This window comes from Gorilla gorilla, chromosome 8 (genome assembly GCF_029281585.2).
Source record: "Gorilla gorilla gorilla isolate KB3781 chromosome 8, NHGRI_mGorGor1-v2.1_pri, whole genome shotgun sequence".
Classification (NCBI taxonomy): Eukaryota; Metazoa; Chordata; class Mammalia; order Primates; family Hominidae; genus Gorilla; species Gorilla gorilla.
The window spans coordinates 126,132,615-126,154,208 of record NC_073232.2 but is presented as its reverse complement, the minus strand read 5'-3'; the positions used below and the strand labels follow the sequence as shown (position 1 = coordinate 126,154,208).

Below are 21,594 nucleotides of genomic sequence, written 5' to 3'. Positions count from 1 at the left end.
GGAACCAGATTGATTGGACAGAATGGTGTGGACGTTGCAATCATTGCCACCGGGGACACTAAATATTCACGGAGTGTCCACTTGGCTAATAACATCAGACGCGGGCGGGACTCAGGATACACAGACGAGTATGTGGATCCCCGTGCCAGGAAAACCCCCGTCGGTGGCCGCTTGGGGACCCCTGGGAATTGCAGAACACGCAAGCAGCGGCCCAAGTTAGGTGAAGGGCCACTCCCCGGGGCGCCAGCGACACAAACCCGCCTAGCCCACTGCTTCGCGGGAGGGCGCCGTCCCCGAGGAAGGGGAGGTGCCGGGAGGGGCCCCCACCCCGACGCCAGCCCCTCACCTTCCGGAAACTCGGGTACTGACAAGTCCTGCTCCCAGCCGTCCACCTTCTGCAGATACTGATAGACCAGGCTGTCCTTCTCCTGCTGGGTAACGGCGTCGAGCAGGGCGTACTCTAGCGAGGTCTGCGCGGGGAGCAGGCCGGAGAGGCTGCGGCCCCGGGCTCCGGGCGCCGCCATGTTTCCGCCGGGCTCCTGAGGCGGCCGCCGGGCCCACGGGAGAGTCTCGCTGGGAGAGACTAAACGTTCACTGTCCTGTGGTTTCCAAACGGCGCATTCACCTCACCCTCCACTAGCCCCACTCCACGCCAATGACACTTTTTTCTTTTTAAAGCATACGTCCAAGTGCCAAAAGTCCAAATCGGCGCAGTTCCCGGGGACGTAATCAAACTGCCGTCCCGACCCACCCCGCCCCTTTTCGGTCCCCACGCCGCAGCCGAGCCTGGACATTGAGAGCGTCAGATTCAACATGGAATAAGGCCTCAGGGACAGCGTCCCAGAGGCGCTAAGGGAAACATCCCCAACCCTCCACATTGGGAATTAGCGGACTTTCGAACACAAATAAAATACAATAAATCCGTAGGACTTAAAAGGGCAGTGTATTTTTAAAAATTATTTTTAAAGTCTCTCTCTTTGACCAGCATCCGCCGATTCGACACGGCACTGGCAGCGGGAAGTTGTTCCCGCCAAGACTCTAAAGGTAAAGGGGGTAGGGATAACCTCCAGAGAGAAGGCTTTGTAAACTGGAAGTGACTGGCGCGAGTGGCTTTCACTTATACACAAACACAGCGTTTTGTCATCTGGGAGTGCTGAAAGTGCGGGCGCGAACACATTTTTAGATGGGGGTGCCGGGAGGAGCGGATGCAGCTGGAGCGGCTCCCTTGGGGTGCCGAGTGGCAGAGAGGGGGCGGCGAGGGTCCTTGAGGGCGGGCCTTAGAGTCTTCAGAAGGGGAGGACTCTGAGGGCTTTTTGGAGCTCGCTGTGCTTAACCTGGAGAGGATTAAGGCCCCGCTTCCTGGCCTTCCAGCCTCTAATGCCAAAAGATAAGGGAGAGGCTGGCGTGTGACCCCGTTTTGAGTCAGGTGGACAGAGGGCTGGCCACCTTCGGAACCATGGGTGCAATACGGAGTCAGACCTCAATACAAGCCCACCCTTTCACATATTTGAACTTTTTTCACATATCAACTTTTTTTGTTCACTGTGCAGGGATTGTTCATTGCTGCTGGAGGAAGATCATGGACTGTCCCGGGAAACTGAAGTGGTTGAGTATCCACTAGTCGTGGATGAGGGCAGTGACTTCGCAGTTTTTTTGCGAATTACACATCTCTTTGATTATGTTGTGACTAGTTTTGTTAGATAGTCATTTAGTGTTTGGGATACCTATTAAGCCCCTTGTCCAGGGACTGTGGTTGGATTTATGAATTATTTGGACGGTTGTCCACTTGAAAGAACTGACAGTAGCTTCATAACAATGTTACAAATCTCGTTCTAAGATTAAGCTGTTGAACCTATATTTCCCATTAGTGCTTAATTTTTGAAGTATTATTCTTATTTTTATGAATCAAGCCCTGGAAAAGGACAAGATATTTGAATGAAATAGCACCCATAATGGAGAACTTCACAGTTGCTACTCCCGTGATAGGTTTATCTTAGTTTCATTGTGGTATAAATGGAATAGCAGGTGTTGTCAGGTACAAGGTTTGTAGCTTGCCAATATGTTCATTACCAACACTGCAGATTCCCATTGAGTTTGTGGGGGTTTTCTTACCTTTGTTTTTTTTTTTTCTCAGCAAAATAATTCTATAACTTTTTGTGACAAGAAATGGACTTTCAATTTACTTAAGATTAATACTTCTTGAATGATAAAATCATTTTGCCATGTTAGAAGACATTTCCGAAGAAGACATTTGGGAATACAAATCTAAAAGAAAACCAAAACGAGTTGATCCAAATAATGGCTCTAAAAATATTCTAAAATCTGTTGAAAAAGCAACAGATGGAAAATACCAGTCAAAACGGAGTAGAAACAGAAAAAGAGCCACAGAAGCTAAAGAGGTGAAGGACCATGAAATGCCCCTTGAAAATGCAGGTTGTCAGACTTCTGTAGCTTCTAGTCAGAATTCAAGTTGTGGAGATGGTATTCAGCAGACCCAAGACAAGGAAACTACTCCAGGAAAACTCTGTAGAACTCAAAAAAGCCAACACGTGCCCCCAAAGATACGTCCAGTTTATGATGGATACTGTCCAAATTGCCAGATGCCTTTTTCCTCATTGATAGGGCAGACACCTCGATGGCATGTTTTTGAATGTTTGGATTCTCCACCACGCTCTGAAACAGGTAAGACTGCAGAAAAGGTAGTAGTTTCTAAATAATCTAAAAAGTCTTCATTAGGTCAGACATACCAATTCAGTGAAACAAGGAAGGCAAGCAGTAACCTAAAAGAGAGATGAGACATTGGGAGACACCATACCAGTCAACGGTATAATTGTAAAGCAAATGGCAGACTAGAAAACAGTTTAAATACATTGTGTTATTTCATAAAAGTTCCTAAGTATCTGGATTATTTTCCATAAATGTTAACTGAATCCTTACTATGCTGGGTACTTTCACACTGTCTACTTACCCAACTTTCACAATCACCATATAAGGTAGGTAGTACTGACATTTTATAGATGAAAGTTCTTAAAAGCCAGATAACTTGTCCAATTGGTTATTTATTTTTTTGAGATGGAGTCTCTCTCTGTTGCCCAGACTGGAGTGCAGTGGCGCGATCTCAGCTCACTGCAAGCTCCGCTTCCTGGGTTCACGCCATTCTCCTGCCTCAGCTTCCCGAGTAGCCGGGACTACAGGCGCCCGCCACCGCACCCGGCTAATTTTTTGTATTTTTAGTAGAGACGGGGTTTCGCCGTGTTAGCCAGGATGGTCTCGATCTCCTGACCTCGTGATCTGCCCTCCTCGGCCTCCCAAAGTGCTGGGATTACAGGCATGAACCACCGCCCCCGGCCCCAGTTGGTTATTATTATGGAACTCCATAGAAAATTATAAATAGGTTGGGCACAGTGGCTCATGCCAGTAATCCCAGTACTTTGGGAGGTCGAGGCAGGCGGATCACTTGAGCCTAGGAATTCAAGACCAGCCTGTGCAACATGGTGAAACCCCATCTTTACAAAAAAAAATTACCAAAAATTAGCCAGGTGTGGTGGGCTACTTGGAAGGCTGAGGTGGGAGGATCACCTGAGCCCAAGAGGTCGAGGCTGTAGGGCCCTGTGATCATGCCAGGGCACTCCAGCCTGGGTGGGGCGACAGAGGGAGACCTTGTCTGAAAAAAAAAAAAAAAAAAGTATAGATATAATGTGGTTTCTAAATATGGTTATGTTTTAGTCATCGTGCTATGTATACAGGAAGAGGAACTGTGAAGGAGTCCTAGGTGATTAAGATTCTAACAAAAAACGTGTCAAATGATAATAAAAGTATGCTATGTTTTTTTATCTTTTAAAATATGTAATAAGTATTTAACGTAGAAAATCCTACTTGGAATACATATGGAGAACAGGTTGTTGTGATGATTTCTATATTTTGAAATCATTTATATTCCATATATGGATTTTTTTAATCTGAAAAAGTTAAAATTCAGTAAAATAAAAAAATACTCAATATGGCTTTCATGTTAGCTATGATTCAGAATACATTTTATTATTAACCTGTAGTTATTTTAAAGTACTGCATGAAGATACAAAAAAAAAAAAACTCTTCTTTAAATTTGGCATTAGCCTTTCCCAGAAAAGGATAGCAAGTGAAAACCTCATAAATTTGCTAGTAATTTGCTTTCATGTAACTTGAAAATCAAGAATGGAAATTGGAGTCCATGGTTGAAGACCTTAGGGTAAAATGTCATATAGATGAAGCCACCTCAAAAAATTTTTCTTTTGGTTTTTCACTAAACTCCTTTGAGTAGACTCTCAGATGGCTCTTGAATTAAATTCCATTGTATAACAAATGCTTTTAAGAGGCATTTTTAAGTTAGGTTGTAAGCCATGAAGTTTTCTAATTTAATATAACAAATACAACATCTTTTTTGAGGGGAGGGAGGTGTCATTTTTTGATAAATCTGGAAATTAACATACACAGGGATATACCAAGATGGCTTATAGAAAGTTTCTCAATCATGGTAGTATGATAGGGAATAGTTTCCAAATTAGTAAAGCCTTATAATGAACCAATTTCTCAAATTCTATTCTTAGAATAGAATCTAAAACTTGTTCAGTGTATCAACAATTATAACTAATCTTATTAAAATTGTTGCTTTTTATTATATGCAATGTGGATATTAAATAATGGAACCCAATTTATACTGCTAATGTTGTCAAAGCTTAGTCTATGCTTTGATCGTGTAATATTTTTTCTTTATTAAAATTTCAGAGTGTCCTGATGGTCTTCTGTGTACCTCAACCATTCCTTTTCATTACAAGAGATACACTCACTTCCTGCTAGCTCAAAGCAGGGCTGGTGATCATCCTTTTAGCAGCCCATCACCTGCGTCAGGTGGCAGTTTCAGTGAGACTAAGTCAGGCGTCCTTTGTAGCCTTGAGGAAAGATGGTCTTCGTATCAGAACCAAACTGATAACTCGGTTTCAAATGATCCCTTATTGATGACACAGTATTTTAAAAAGTCTCCGTCTCCGACTGAAGCCAGTGAAAAGATTTCTACTCATATCCAAACATCCCAACAAGCTCTACAATTTACAGAATTTGTTGAGAATGACAAACTGGTGGGAGTTGCTTTGCGTCTTGCAAACAACTCAGAACACATAAATTTGCCATTGCCAGAAAATGACTTCAGTGACTGTGAAATCTCCTATTCTCCACTTCAAAGTGATGAAGACACTCATGATATCGATGAAAAACCGGATGATTCACAAGAACAACTGTTTTTTACCGAAAGCTCAAAAGATGGCAGCCTCGAAGAAGATGATGACAGCTGTGGTTTTTTTAAAAAACGACATGGTCCCTTACTCAAGGACCAGGATGAGAGCTGCCCCGAAGTGAACAGCTTCTTAACTCGGGATAAGTATGATGAAGGATTGTCTAGATTCAATAGTCTAAATGATTTGTCTCAACCTATTTCTCAAAATAATGAGAGTACTTTGCCTTATGATCTGGCATGTACTGGTGGTGATTTTGTGTTGTTTCCACCTGCATTGGCAGGGAAGCTTGCTGCTTCTGTTCATCAGGCAACTAAAGCAAAACCTGATGAGCCAGAATTTCACTCAGCTCAATCAAATAAACAGAAACAGGTAATTGAAGAATCATATGTTTACAATCAAGTTTCTCTTCCGTTAGTTAAGAGTTTAATGTTGAAACCTTTTGAAAGTCAGGTAGAAGGGTATCTTTCTTCCCAACCAACCCAAAATACAATTAGAAAATTATCAAGTGAGAACTTGAATGCTAAGAATAATACTAACTCAGTATGTTTCTGCAGAAAGGCATTAGAGGGTGTGCCAGTTGGTAAAGCTACAATTTTAAATACAGAAAACTTGTCTAGTACACCTGCTCCGAAGTATTTGAAAATATTGCCTTCTGGTCTTAAGTATAATGCAAGACATCCTTCTACCAAGGTAATGAAGCAAATGGATATAGGTGTGTATTTTGGATTACCTCCCAAAAGAAAAGAAGAGAAATTGCTAGGGGAAAGTGCATTAGAAGGGATAAACTTAAATCCAGTTCCAAGTCCTAATCAAAAGAGGTCCTCGCAGTGCAAGAGGAAAGCAGAAAAATCTTTAAGTGATTTAGAATTTGATGCAAGTACTTTACATGAGAGTCAGCTTTCTGTGGAACTTTCTAGTGAGAGGTCACAGCGTCAAAAAAAGAGATGTAGAAAGTCAAATTCACTGCAGGAAGGAGCATGTCAGAAGAGATCAGATCACCTTATTAATACAGAATCTGAAGCAGTCAATTTAAGTAAAGTCAAAGTCTTCACAAAATCAGCTCATGGTGGGCTGCAAAGGGGCAACAAGAAAATCCCAGAGTCATCTAATGGAGAAGGATCAAGAAAAAAGACATGTCCATTCTATAAGAAAATACCTGGTAAGCTGAAATGTCAATACTCGATATATCAACAAAGACAACGTTTTTGAACTTTGTGTTTATTGCCCATTGTGTGTGTGTGTGTATGAGACAATTTTTTTGTATGTGTTTCCTTTGCTTTTGTGATACTTCATGAGCCTCTAACGTAGATTTGGTTTTTGCCTATTTGATTTTTTTTGCTCCATTCAATTAATCAAGTTTCTATTAAACATGCCCTCTATGTAAGTGACTATCCTAGTTAGGTAGATATTATGGGCTATAGAAAGATTAGTAAGAGAGGAGTAGGGATTCAGCTTAATACAAAAGGAGGAAAGGCATCTCTGTAAATAACTGTAATAAAAGGCAGCCTCTAAGTGCTTGTGAGAAATACGAAGTACTAAATAGTTTCAAAGATGGGAAATGTCACAAGTTTTACATATCATAGTAAATGCCAAAAATTTTAAAACCATATTAGAACTTAGTTTCTCTGCCCTTTCATATACTTTGGTTGCTGCCAAAATATACTTGGTTGCTGAAAGATTTTTAAAGTGCTTTATTGTTGTTCTAGATCTATAATTTGTTCAATATATTTATGTAAAGAATAGCATTTATATACTTCATAACATCAGTGGTGTTTTTAATAATTATTTTGATTAATTTTCTGTACTTCATTTATTTATTTATTTATTTAGAGACAGAGTCTCGCTCTGTCGCCCAGGCTGGAGTGCAGTGGTGTGATCTCAGCTGACTGCAAGCTCCACCTCCCGAGTTCATGCCATTCTCCTGCCTCAGCCTCCCAAGTAGCTGGGACTACAGGCACCCGCCACCACGCCCGGCTAATTTTTTTTTGTATTTTTAGTAGAGACGGGGTTTCACCGTGCTAGCCAGGATGGTCCCGATCTCCTGACTTCGTGATCCGCCCGCCTCGGCCTCCCAAAGTGCTGGGATTACGGGCGTGAGCCACCGAGCCCGGCCAATTTTCTATACTTTAAATGATCCTAAAACCATGTGTTGATAAGTCTCAATAGAATTGGGAAGTTATGCTTATTTATTTGCACATCGCCAGTCAGTACACTTAATTATTTCTTGCATGAGCACACTTTAGAACAGTATTTCTCAACCTCTTCTTCATTACTCTTCCTCTAAGGAGCCTTTTTAGGCATTTTTTTTCTTGTTTCCCACCCCCTCCTCTAGTTCGACTGTGCAGCAAAATTCAAAGATGGTAGATACATTGTTTGTCTCATATGTGAGATTATGTTGGCCCTCAACCATTTTGGCTTCCTTAGATCAATACTGCCCCCATTGAGAATTCATGTTTTAGAAGAAAGTTAGCATTCTCCTTTTGCTGTTTTGCAGAAGTAAAGTGCTAAGTATTGTGAAAGTATTAGTTAAAACGAAGTAATTGGTTTGTAACCTAGAATTTAAAAAAATTTTTTTGGTGCAATTATTCACAAAAGTCTCTATACTGAGATACTTGGTAGAAACTTTTAAGACATTCTCAACTTTAGCTTTACCTTTTGTTAAATTTATGTGGTATAAGTTTTTAAATATAAATTGGAAATAAGAGGTAAAGAGGATAGAGGGTTCATTCAGTATTTATAATCAAATTGAGTATCTTAGCTCTTGCTCAACCTACTGTGTCGGTATTTTTATTGCAGGAACCGGCTTTACAGTTGATGCCTTTCAGTATGGCATGGTTGAAGGTTGCACAGCCTATTTTCTCACACATTTTCATTCTGATCATTATGCTGGATTGTCTAAACACTTCACATTTCCAGTTTATTGTAGTGAGGTAAGTTTTAGTATTCTAACTTTTGACTTTGTAGAATGCTGTGAATTTCTAAGCAATTTGGTTAAAAAATAATAATTAAACCAGTAAGATCTTTCATTCTACTAGAAAAAAAATGAGAGAACATATTCCACGTAAAAGTTCTAAACTTAAAACGAGTTAATGTCAAGTTTCAGTTTTTAGAAAACATCTGTTTTATTACATGGAAACAAAAGATAAACTATTTCACAATGTACTAAAAACAAGAAGTTTCATTTAGTTAACATTCACTGAAAGCCTAAATGGATTCTCAAGGCAAAATACAGTCAGCCTGCTGTATCTGTGAGTGCCCTATCCATGGATTCAACCAACCGCAACCGAAAAGATTCAAAAATAAAAAATAATACAACAATGAAAAATAATGCAAATTAAAAAATATAGTATAACAACTATTTACACAGAATTTACATTGTATTAGGTGTTATAATTAATCTAAAGATGATTTAAAGAGGATATGCATAGGTTATATGCAAATACTATGCCATTTTATATAAGGGACTTGAGCATCCTGAGATTTTGGTGTCCTCAGGGGGTCCTGGAACCAGTCCCCTGCAGATACTGAGGGACATGACTGTATCAAGCTTCAAGGAGCCTATAACCTCCAGAGGAAACATTCATAAATAATGCCATATTGGGATTGGTATCATAATAGAAGTAGTACTCCCTAGGAGTAGGGAGAAGAGAGTGCTTTATCCTGTCCTGGGCTAAGGTTAGACACAGTTTTGTGGTAAAAGATACCTCGAACTAATTAGTAAAAAGTGAACATTTTAATGCTCATTACTAAGGGCTTGAACTAGAATTTGATTTAATCTTCACAGCATTCTTGAAGCATGCTTCAGGAATTCTTTTTATTAATGAAACACCTGGGGTTTGGAGAAGTTAAGTGACGTGCCCCAGGTCACAGAGCTAGCAATGGCAGAGTCTGAACTTGTATGCAAATCTGTCTGATTCCAGGACCAGGCAGAGGAAAGAGCATTCTAGGTAGAGAGTAAAGTTTATGTAAAGGCACAGGCACCTGAGAAATATGCCCATTCCAGGCACTTCAGGTAATTCAAAATGGCTAGAACACAAGGTAGGGAATAACAGGAGACAAACCCACAGGAATGGGCTGGAACCAGATCACTCAGGCTTTTGTATGTCATGGTGGGAAGGATGGACTCTTCACAGATGAGGCGAAGTCAGTGACGATGTTCAAGCAGAGTAGTGGCACAGCCATTATAGGAAATTCTTCCTGGCATTGTGGAGTGTTTACTTAAATATAAGTAGGAAAATGGATGTTATTAAGGTGCTATGGTTCTAAACTAGGTATGAAATAAAATATTTAGTGTTTTACTGCATCAGCAATAAGCACGTCCTGTTTTGCAGATAACTGGCAATTTGTTGAAGAACAAGCTTCATGTGCAAGAACAATATATTCACCCATTGCCACTGGACACTGAATGTATTGTGAATGGTGTCAAAGTTGTTTTGCTTGATGCCAATCAGTAAGTATTAAAGTCATCTTAATAGCACATTTTTTAAATGTTCAAAAGGACAACACATTGGCATGATTAATAACTTTTTCATTATAATTAATATGCTTGATATTTCTTAAAACTTGAGTAAGATGTTTCTCCTTTTGAAAAATAATGTGCCCAATTATAGAATCAGAGATTAAAAGTAAAGGGATCTTCTAAATGTTATCTAACCCATTTTTTTATCCAGTTTAAATTACTACACTTGACATCTGAGATTCCATCTTATTTTTTAAAATACTTTAACATATTGTTGTTGCTGTTCTTTGCAAGATAACATTTTGCCATTTTCTTTAGTATCATTTATCATTTACATAAATTAACAGCTTGTATTCCATTCAGATACTAGAGGTTGGTTTTATCTCCCCCTACCCCTCTTTAAACTAAGAAATCATTCAGGCTTTAGATATTAAAGGTTTGGAAGATTTTTTTTTCTTGGAAATGGCCTCCATTTTCCCCTCTTTTTTTCTTTAATATAAAGTACTATCAGCATTCATGTTGTCAAAACACAACTGTCAACTCTGCTTCTTTCTACTTTCTATAGAATGTTAGCCCACTGTAACATAGAGGTCATAGATGAAGAGAAAGAAGACTAAATCTAGGTTACCTAAAATCCAGGCCAAGCTATTACATTAGGTTGCCTTTAAGGTTTTGTCTGCTAACTTTGCTGCTGTTTTTTTTTTTTTAATTGCCAGTTTGAATTCTGATTTTTTTTTTTTTTTTTGAGACAGAGTTTCGCTTTTTTTGCCCAGGTTGGAGTGCAATGGCACAGCCTCAGCTCACTGCAACCTCTCCCTCCCGGGTTCAAGTGATTCTCCTGCCTCAGCCTTACAAGTAGCTGGGATTACAGGAGCACACCACCACGCCTGGCTAATTTTTGTATTTTTAGCAGAGACGGGATTTTGCTATTTTGGCCAGGCTGGTTTCGAACTCCTGACCTCAGGTGATACACCCGCTTCGGCCTCCCAAAGTGCTGGGATTACAGGCGTGAGCCACCATGCCTGGCTGAGTTCTGATTTTTAAAGTCAACTTTATGGGGTTTTCACCATAGATCACAAAGTTAGCGTCAAGCTAGTATCACATAGTTCAATGTCTCAGGCATACAAAACAGTCTTACCAGGCATAATATTCCTAGGGTTCAGAGTTCATTTCCTAGGAGCCAGCCAAGGGCCAGTCCCGAAGACATGCTTTTCTTGGGAATGTGTGGAGTTTGAGCAACCTGGGTCTGCCTTTCCTGCACACCAGTTCTTTTTATGATGTAAATTTCCTTGAGTTGAAGTGCCGCATTTCCTGTAGTGCAATGCTGTGTCATTGTGGTCAGCTAATAAAGTGTGCTAACTTGTTGATATTGAAATAGATACTGTTCCTTTAGGTGCTTGCCTGTGTTATGAACATTCCTTTGACATTTGTGTTCAGCTGTCCAGGTGCTGTCATGATCCTCTTTTATCTTCCTAATGGTACTGTCATATTACACACGGGAGACTTCAGAGCAGATCCCAGCATGGAACATTCTCTTCTTGCGGACCAGAAAGTCCATATGCTGTACTTAGATACCACGTAAGAGAGGCTTTTTTTGTATGTTTCCTTTTCCCACTGACAGCCTTTGCTCTCTGTATTATGGTTATCAAAATGATGGCTTATTGCCAATTATTATTTTAAGGCTCTTTATCAGAGGGATGCTGTTTGAAAAATATATATATACTTGCTTAAGGGCAAATTTGAGATTGTATGTGTTAACTGACTACAGCTCATTTTTTTGTGTGATTTATTTTTGAAAATACGTTACATGAGAATCCTGTTACTGAAACAAGGAAGAAAAACTTAGGAGCAAACTTTAGGAAGACACCCTTTTAAGTTGTCCTTTCAGAGTGACTGTGTAGCTATTAATTGTGAAGAGAAGACAGAGGTCAAAATGTGATTCTGTTTTTGAGTATCCAAAGTTGCTGTTGTTCTTTTCTTAAAAAGATAATTTATAAGTGACAGTTTTGAATTCCTGAGTGCTATAAATATAATGGCATAAGCCATTACATTTTAACTGTGTATGTATTTCTCCCTAGCTTTATTAAGTAAATAAAAATTGTATATATTTCTGGTATATGATGTGATTTTATATATTAAAATATCTCATCAACTTGTTAGAAATTATCTTAACCATTTCAACCTGTTTCAAGGAGAAGTACATTTGGATGCAATATTTTAGTAAAAGATGGTCTTTCCGCATCCAGTTTTCTCACACTATAACTGGTTTTTCCATTCTTCTATATGAGTTTTAAGCACTGGATAAATTAAGAAAATAAGTTTTTAAAAAAACCCTTTTTTGTTACCTAGTTCTATTCTGATACGATTCTGAATTTCCTCATGGGTTTTTATAGGAGAAAGGTTATTCTTCCTCTTCTCTAGTGGTTGACTAGCAAAAACAATTCTGAAAATTGGGAAAAATATGTTTCTTTGGCTTTTGCAGTTGATTACATTTTTAGTGAAAAAGTGCTTACTTTTCATCTCAAATATAGATAGATAGATAGTAGCTTAATTTTTCACTGGGTTATATTGCATGGAGATAGACCCAACTGGATCTGTTGTATTTGTATGTATCTGTGTATGTGTGTGTGTGTGTGTGTGTGTGTATACACATGTACATATATATACACATAGTATATATATTTTGTGTCTGTAAGAAATGATATTAATATTAACCATGTCAATATTAACTGATTTAAAACTGTTTCACTAAATTCATATTTAGTTTCATTACTTTAATCATTTTTTATTAAGTCAGTCTTTAGTCCAAATATAATCCTTATCAATATGATTTTTTGATAGTGTTTGGAGTTAAATAAAAGACAGTGAGGTTTATAATTTATAACTAAAATAGCTGGCTTGCTAGAAATATTCTTGGAGGAAAAAAGTCTTCAAAAAGACAATTTTTTGAGAGTGATAAAAGAAATATAATGAAAAAGATATACTGAAAACTTACAATTTGATTTTAAGTTAGTAGTAACTGGTAAATAATTCCAACCACAGGCAGTGAGATAACTTGTGGTGTTAATATATTACACTGCTGTTGTATGTAAGTTGCTAACGCTTGTTTTCTAAAATAGCATCCAGCTTAAGGTGATGGCTTTTTTATTGTTCTTTTAGTAAGTACCATGTTTCCATATCACAGATATTGTAGCCCAGAATACACCTTTCCATCTCAGCAAGAGGTTATCCGGTTTGCCATCAATACTGCCTTTGAGGCTGTAACTCTAAACCCACATGCTCTTGTTGTCTGTGGCACTTACTCTATTGGAAAAGAGAAAGTCTTCCTAGGTGAGTGGTAGGTGTATCTAATTTACATTAATATATTATAAAGATCAGATTCTTTTTGCATAATGCCCTTTCAGTTTCTACTCTTGCATTTGATAATTATTTCCTGTAATGATTCAATATTACCTTTGAAGTTGAAGGAAAATTTGACAGTTTGAAACATTTAATCTTTGAAAGGTTTGACTTTAGGGAAACATTTGATAATTGTGTTTAATTTAGGCTTTCTAGATATAAGAAATTTATAGAGCAGCTGCCCATGCTACATTGTTATTTAGTAAACTTTGAAAGATGATTAATGCATAGTTGTATTGCTGCATTCTTTGAGGATAATAATTATATTAGCAATCAGTTTTAATTTTTGTTCCTAAATGATTTCTGGATGTATAACTTAGTTTGTCCAGGTAGTATTGTACTAATTTGCAAAATACTTTCCATTTCTTCTTACGTATGGCCACATTATATCAAACATTAAAGATGATAAAGCTGGGGCTTTTAATTTCTTCAAATTTAGTTCCTTCCCTTCCTCTACCCACTTTCTATACACTTTTGCAGTTTTTAAATAGTAAATAATAAGCCTTTAAAAATAAATTTTTTGGTTTTCTCACAATTCATTCCACACAGTAAACTAACAAAATGATTCAGCCTTTTTGAGATATCATGGTAAAAGTGTGAATGTTTTGAATTTCCTTTTATTTGGTAAATTCTTACCTTAAAATTTGCTTAAACTGTAACTTTTTTTTCACAAGCTGTAAGTTTACTATTTTTAATCTTTTCTTTTGCCCATAGCCATTGCTGATGTTTTAGGTTCAAAAGTGGGCATGTCCCAGGAAAAATATAAAACTCTACAGTGCCTCAATATACCAGAAATTAATTCACTCATCACTACCGACATGTGCAGTTCATTGGTTCACCTTCTCCCAATGGTGCAAATTAATTTTAAGGTAAGCATTCAAGAGCTATGTCTTTTAGGATGAACAAAAAAGGTAATCTGATTATTTTAAGCTTCATTTAACTTAGAGGAATTCAATTATAATAGAGTCGCCCATAGTAAAATTTGCCGTAGACAATCTTTTAAGAAGAATTTTAAATGTTCATAGTTTTTCTAGATGTGCAACTCTGTAGAGTAATTCATATGCCCACCAGAAGTTTAGGAGCTAGAGAACTAATATATAGGAAGGAACAAAAATGGAAAGGTATGCAGCTATCTGGTCATTCAAACCTTCAATTTTTAAGATCATTTTCCAGTTCTTTCTGGGTGAGTGGGGAAATGAGTGAAGAATCTAAGAAGTTCTTACTTTACTTCAGGTCTGTTCTATTCTGTATTAATATTAAGCCTTTCTAGATTGATAAATATTGAAAATTTACTTGTTGCGACAATTAAATGAAATAGTGGAAGTGTATCCTAAGAGGAAGTTTGAGCATTAGTTCCAAGGTGTAAGTTAAGACATATGATATGACTTTGCTGGGATTTGGGGGCTTATTTGTCAGACTTATTCATATACTAACTAACGTTTATTCCATATACTAACATTTTGACACCTGGCAATTGAATACATCAAACCTGTATATTAAAATAAATTCAGAACATAATGCATGAAAGAATGTATTTTCACATTTGCTATTGTGTTTATGAAATAAAAAGAATGAATGAGAGGTGAGGCAATGGAGACAGGAAGACTAGAGCATGGCGTGAAGAGAAGCTGGATACTTTGATGGCCAAAGGGAGGAGGGTTGCTTGTCTGTTGGCCATCAGAGATGAGGATTTTTATGTTTTAATGGACAAGAAGAATCTAAGTTAAGAGAATAATTGATGAAGTAAGATTTCTGAGCAAGATCTGAAAAATAGGTAATGAAGTGCATCCACTTTGAACAGGAAGAGGGCCACCTCTTCCTCTCTGACAGTTCCGTCACAACCTACCACTCTACAGACTGTGTGTTCTGATGCATATGGCCTTCTTGTAGACAGCATATATTTACAAATCCCAACTTAAACAAGAGTTAGATTTTCACTACTACAAACTCAAACTTTTTGTTGTTGTTGTTTTGAGACAGAGTCTCGCCCTGTTGCCCAGGCTGGAGTGCAGTGGTGCAACCTTGGCTCACTGCAACCTCTGCCTCCCAGGTTCAAACGATTCTCATGCCTCAGCCTCCTGAGTGGCTGGAATTACAGGCATGTGCCACCATGTGCGGTTAATTTTTGTATTTTTAGTAGAGATGGGGTTTCGCCATGTTGACCAGGCTGATCTCAAACTCCTGAGCTCAAATGGTCTGCCCACCTCAGCCTCCCAAAGTGCTGATATTACAGGTGTGAGCCACCATGCCTGGCCTAAGCATAACTTTTTAATACAGGAATTCAAGTTGGTTTTAATAACTCAGAAATGTTGATTTTGAATGATTTTTTGAGGCTAGTATCCTTGGAGGAGTGATCTGGAGTCATTAAATCTATATTTTTGATAGTCGTCAAGTCTGTATGTTTCCACGTCTAGGATTTTATAATAAAACACAAGTTCTTTGTGAAAAGGTCAGTCTGTAAGGCTCCTAGCTGCTGATGGTGTAATAGATGATGAGGGATAGAAAAAGCTGAGAAAGGGCAGGTGGTTTCCATTAGAAGGTGGGGTTTACTGACCTCCTGCCCACTAGGCTGTAAGCTCGCAGAAAGTGAAGTCTGTATCTTCTTGTCCTCCACACTGACCCTAGCAACTATGTAATACCAGAATGGATATTTACTGGTATTGCCTTCAGTAGTCCCTCCTCTTCCTCCATTAAAGTGACTGGGTATTGATCACATTTTCTGAAGACTTCTTTTTTTTTCTTTTAATATTTATTAAACATTCTAGCAATGATAATGGAAATATGTATTTAAAATGTTTTTGAATAGATGATACATTCACAACGTTAAAAACAAAACTATAAAATGGCATATTGTGAAAAGTTTTTTTTCCTCCCCTGTCCCTCATTTACCCAAATATTTTCGGAAGATTTCTTTTTTTTTTTTTTTTTTTTTTTGAGACAGGGTCTCGCTCTGTCCCCCAGGCTGGAGTGCAGTGGCTTGGTCTTGGCTCACTGCAACCTCCACCTCCCGGGTTCATGCTATTCTCCTGCCTCAGCCTCCCGAGTAGCTGGGAATACAGGCACCTGCCACCACGCCCAGCTAATTTTTTGTATTTTTAGTAGAGATGGGGTTTCACCGTGTTAGCCAGGATGGTCTCAATCTCCTGACCTCGTGATCTGCCCGCCTTGGCCTCCCAAAGTGCTGGGAATACATGCGTGAGCCACCACGCCCGGCCTCGGAAGATTTCTTACCTCCAAAACACAGATGGAGCAGAAGCTGATGTTTGTAATTAGAGCCATTTTTTTTTTTTTTTTTTTTTTAACCAGCCAAAAGTTGTGTTTCATGAGAGATAATTACTTTTTGTGAAAAGGTAATCCTAATACAGTTTTCAAGGTGCCCAGGGCATGCCTGAAAGCCTTTGAAAGGCTATAAATACAATTCATGCTATCTAGTTCAACATCCCAAGTTCACATGTGCTACGTAGTTGACTACCACCTGATTTAAACCTGATTGATTGATTGTGGTAAAATGTTATAACAATGATGTTATAGATGATTATTTGCATGCTGAAAAAATAATTCTAGTAACATTGCTAAAAGTGTTTTTCTCCCAAACTGGTTAGCAATAAACGGAGAGAGACAAGTCATAAATCAGGGATTTCATATTGACTAAAGTATTCTTAATAAATTTCCTCATGAGAATAGTTCTCAGATTGTGGTTAATGGACTATTTGTAGCTGCTGGTAGTCTTTTTTTCTGTAGATTTGGCTTATATGATAGTATCCAAAGTTTTTGTTTATGGTACAAGCTAATGATGTTTTTGTGGTAACTCTAATTTGTCCCACAAAAAGCAAATATTAGTTATCATTTAATTCTTCTGGATGGTTTTGCAGAGACAAATAGGAATGGACAGGTTTGATGATGTGTATTGAAAGTTGGACTCAGTTTATGTATTATATGTATAATTACTCTAAACCTCAGTTTCTTACTATTTTCTTTCTTTGTGAGGACAAGGGCAGAAGGAATAGTGATTAAACAAATAATATTACATTAGCTAGGTCCTAGACTAAGCAAGGCAAAAACTTGCAAATTTGCAGAGCCAAGAATATTGAAATGGAAATTTAGTTACGTATCAATAACTTTAACTTTTTTTGGTGTGCATAGTAATTGGTAAGAAATATGGTTGTCTTATGGTAGGTATTTTTATATTCACTTCTAATTAATAAAAGGCTCTTATTTGATACAAAAGATTAAAGGATTGTTACCAATTCATCAATAAAATGAATTTTATTATTCATTCTAAGTCTTTGAAACTATGGATTTTAGTCCTCAGACCAAAAGTATTAGATTTTTTTGTATCCCTCGTGCCATTATTATTTATAACTGGATTTCTCTTATCTTTCGAAGACTGAACTTCAGTCATTGATTTTCTAAGAGTTTTATCAAATGTCATCATTTATGATTACTTTAGTTTGGGGAAGTTCTATTTTACTCAAGACTTATAAGGGGAGCATATTACTTCCAACAATAGTGGTATGAAAAGTTTTAAAATAAATCCAGTTCATGTTTAAAGGGTAAAAGGCATAAACACCTGAAAAGAATGCTATTAAGCAGCTGTAAAATGTATCTCTGTATTAAGTATAATGCCATTCACATAAAATTATTTCTATCCACCTAGCTATCCCCTTTTGGTGTATATGCATGGAGATATGTTTGCATTGGTGTTTACCATTGTTGATATTATTATCTCTGTAGAGTAAGATTTGGAGAGTAGTTTTGTTTTTGTTTTTGGTAGCTATCAGAATTGTAATTTGTTTATACCTAATTGCTTGTGTTTAAAGTTGTCTCGCTATACTTTTTTTTCCAGACTGTACTTGTTTAACTTCAGGTAAGTAAAGGAGAAAACATTTTATATATATATTTTTCAGTGATTATTTTTTAGAAGCATAGCACTAGGTTGTTGAAGCTAATGCTTAAAAATGAAAACTCCCCATGCCTGTGCCAATATAACATCTTTAATCAGTCTGTTTTATTCCATATAACTCGTCTCCATTGACCTCAATATGCTATTTTAATTTAACAGGGCTTACAGAGTCATTTGAAGAAGTGTCGTGGGAAATACAATCAGATTTTGGCATTTCGACCTACAGGATGGACACACTCTAACAAGTTCACTAGAATAGCAGATGTTATTCCCCAGACCAAAGGAAACATTTCAATATATGGTATAGTTACTAAATTTTCTCACTTTTAATGTTTATAATTACTTTACATTTTAAAAAATGTTGTAAAGTTCAAATCCAACAAAAACAGGCACCAAAGAATTTAATAATTCAAGAGTTTTCATCTCTCTACAACTCTAATCCTGTATCTAGTCCATTGTAAACTGATATAAAGGAGCTTGACTAGTAGATAGACATTAATGAATACAGATCATTTCACTTTGCGATCAGTGATATTGAGAGGAAATTGCAGAATTAACTTGAAAGGACTACTGTGGTTGTATACTGGAAGTATAGATGACAATGTGAGATTGGGAGCAGGAAGATGATGGGTTAGATGTGGTGACAGCAGGAGATACAGACTTGCCTGTTTTCATCCTTGAAGGAGGTTTACCACTGCCTTCTGAGTTGGCTTATTGCAGTGACAGCTGATGGAAACATGTTTGGGGTGTCACCAGACCAGTGATTTACCCTTAGCCTCTGAAGACCCTAGTATACTGAAAATAGGACCCTTTTCACCTTTCTCTGTGGTACTTGATCTTCAACAAAGAAGATAAAGGGTGTGGTTGTTTTTTCTTTTTTTCCTATTTTTTTATGTGTGCAAAGCTTGGGGACAAATCTGCTTACCTGCTCTGGAAGTGAGAGTCTCCTGCTTGTTATTCTTCACATTTGACTCATATTTCTTCCATATTTTCCTGAAACCTGTAGCTAAGTAAAGTGTCTAAAGGAAGAATTGTTTAATAAGAAAAACCTAATTAAATAGGACTCTCTGGAAATGCATGTTATTAAGTATACACGCAATAAGGTAATCGATTTTTGAATGTTCTAAGTTTCATATCTGTATTAGTCCATTCTCCCACTGCTTTAAAGAACTATCTAAAACTGGGTAATTTATGAAGAATAGAGGTTTAATAGACTCAGTTCCACAGGCTTAACAAGAAGCATGACTGGCCGGGCTCAGGAAACTTACAATCATGACAGAAGGCAAAGGGCAAGCAAGCACATCTTACATCTTATCCTAGCGGAGTAGGAGAGTGAGAGAGAGCACAAAGGAGGAAGTGCCACGCACTTTCAAACCATCAGATCTCCAAAACTCACTATCTTATTATTTTTTTTTAATTTTTTGAGACAAGAGTCTTGCTGTGTCGCCAGGCTGGAGTGCAGTGGCATGATCTCGGCTCACTGCAACCTCCATCTACTGGGTTCAAGCAATTCTTCTGCCTCAGCCTCTCGAGTAGCTGGGATTACAGGCATGTGCCACCACGCCTGGCTAATTTTTGTATTTTTAGTGGAGACGGGGTTTCACCATGTTGGCCAGGCTGGCCTCGAACTCCTGAACTCAGGTAATCTGCCCGCTTCAGCCTCCCAAAGTGCTGGGATTACAGGCGTGAGCCACCATGCCTGACCAAGAACTCACTATCAGAAGAACAACAAGGGGCAGATCTGCCCCCATGATCCAATCGCCTCCCACCAGGCCCCTCCCCCAGCACATAGGGATTACAATTTGAGATGAGATTTGGGTGGAGACACAGAGCCAAACCATATCGGTATAATTTTAATGTCTTAATCTTTATTATTCATAAAAGATATCAACAAGTTTTCTTATCAGAACTAAAGCACTGAGGGGTTTTTGACAAAAATACTGTGGATTGCTTTTCTCTTTTGTTTTATTCTATTTTATTTTAGGATTGTGAAAGTTTAAATTAGTTGGATTTTAGTGTACAAATTCGTTTCTTTTTTGTTACAGGAATTCCTTACAGTGAACACAGCAGCTACCTAGAAATGAAGCGCTTTGTCCAGTGGCTGAAGCCCCAGAAAATCATACCTACTGTAAATGTGGGCACCTGGAAATCTAGGAGCACAATGGAGAAATATTTTAGAGAGTGGAAATTGGAAGCTGGATATTGATGATACCTCCGAGGATTCAGTAGTAGTTAAGTTCCTTGGATGTAGCTTGTTAGTAGTTAAATCTATAGAAATGTGAAATACACTTTGTGTGGAAAAACCTCATGAAGATTGTTCAGATAGTTTATTTTCTCATTTATGTTTGAACAACATGTTCGTGGTGCTGAATGCCTCTCAGCATCATCAGGGACAACTGAAACTGGGTCTCCCTGGGACCCTTAATTTCTTGTCCCCTGCCCTCCATGGGCAGTTATATTCTGCATCAAGCCTTAGAAGAGGAAGCAAAGGCAGATTCAGAGACCAAAAGGATTAATGATAATTAATAAAGTAGTTTGAAGCATTATATATATAAGTAATTATGTGTCTTTAAAATTATGAGATGAAACTTTTATATGACATGTATACTTAAATAAAATTAATATAAAATTTGCTCTGGTGTCTTTTGTTTTTTTGGTTTGTTTTTAATAGATTTTATTTTATTTATTTATTTATTTTTGAGATGGAGTCTCGCACTGTCACCTGGGCTGTAGTGCAATGGCTCGCTGCAACCTCCACCTCCCGGGTTCAAGTGATTCTCCTGCCTCAGCCTCCCGAGTAGCTGGGATTACAGGCGCCCACCACCATGCCCAGCTAATTTTTTGTATTTTTAGTAGAGACGGGTTTTCACTATGTTGGCCAGGCTGGTCTCGAACTCCCGACTTCATGATCCGCCTGCCTTGGCCTCCCAAAGTGCTGGGATTACAGGTGTGAGCCACCGCACCCGGCCCAAGACTTCATTTTTCAGAGCAGTTTTAGGTTCACAGCAAAGTTGAGTACAAGGTACGGAGATTTCCCATATACTTCCTGCCACCCCCACATGCTTAGCTCCCCCGTGATCAACATTGCTCACCTGAATGGTACATTTGTGACAAGAGATGAACCTACATTGACACATCATAATCACCCAAAGTCCACAATTTACATTAAGGTCACTCTTGGTGTTGTACATTCCTTGGTTTGTATAATGTATAATGACATATCCATCATTGTAATATCCTACAAAATTTTTGCTGTCCCCAAAATCCTTTTTTCTCTGCTTATTCATTTTTCCATCCCCCCAAACCCCTGGCAAACTGTGATCTTTTTGCTATCTCCATATTTGCTTTTTCCAAAATGTCATGTAGTTGGAATCATACAATAGGTATCCTTTTCAGATTGGTTTTTTTCACTTTGTAATATTTAAGGGTCTTCCATATCTTTTTGTGGCTTGATAGCTCATTTCTTTTTAGCACTGAGTACTATTCCTTTGTATGGATGTATCGCAGTTTGTTTATCCATCATCTACTGAAGGACATCTTGATTGCTTCCAAGTTTTGGCAAT

At 38.0% G+C, this 21,594-nt stretch overlaps 2 protein-coding genes across 5 annotated transcripts in view; one reads left to right on the top strand and one right to left on the bottom strand.

The window, feature by feature from the left end:
- NHLRC2 (NHL repeat containing 2) overlaps positions 1-524 on the bottom strand; it is a 62,339-nt gene extending 61,815 nt beyond the window's left edge. For both annotated transcript variants that reach the window (XR_002007656.4, XM_004050119.5), the window contains exon 1: positions 347-524. Coding sequence is in view for 1 of the 2 variants with exons in the window: in XM_004050119.5 (XP_004050167.3) it covers positions 347-524 (178 nt within the window). In the remaining variant the exon portion in view is untranslated. The remainder of the gene's footprint in view (positions 1-346) is intronic.
- DCLRE1A (DNA cross-link repair 1A) lies at positions 466-20,664 on the top strand. 3 transcript variants are annotated; one of them, XM_055352182.2, is made up of 11 exons: positions 466-1,044; positions 1,551-1,605; positions 2,135-2,682; positions 4,765-6,429; positions 8,067-8,200; positions 9,602-9,720; positions 11,167-11,307; positions 12,914-13,059; positions 13,843-13,997; positions 18,191-18,332; positions 20,077-20,664. In XM_055352182.2, exons 3-11 carry the CDS (start codon positions 2,223-2,225, stop codon positions 20,235-20,237), a joined length of 3,123 nt encoding a protein of 1,040 aa, XP_055208157.2. In that variant the 5' UTR covers positions 466-1,044; positions 1,551-1,605; positions 2,135-2,222; the 3' UTR covers positions 20,238-20,664. The 3 variants fall into 3 exon arrangements, with proteins under 3 accessions (XP_055208157.2, XP_063566589.1, XP_018890866.2); XM_063710519.1 differs by lacking the exon at positions 1,551-1,605 and having other exon boundaries at positions 758-1,044; XM_019035321.4 differs by having other exon boundaries at positions 758-1,044; positions 1,551-2,682.
- Positions 20,665-21,594: the final 930 nt, after the last annotated feature.

What these genes read in the sequence shown, in the direction of transcription:
- DCLRE1A (XM_055352182.2), top strand. Translation starts at nt 2,223, where the DNA reads ATGTTAGAAGACATTTCCGAAGAAGACATTTGGGAATACAAATCTAAA. An exon ending in TCCACCACGCTCTGAAACAG is followed by an intron (nt 2,683 to 4,764) that starts GTAAGACTGCAG and finishes TTAAAATTTCAG; the next exon opens with AGTGTCCTGATGGTCTTCTG. An exon ending in TGGTGCAAATTAATTTTAAG is followed by an intron (nt 13,998 to 18,190) that starts GTAAGCATTCAA and finishes TTAATTTAACAG; the next exon opens with GGCTTACAGAGTCATTTGAA.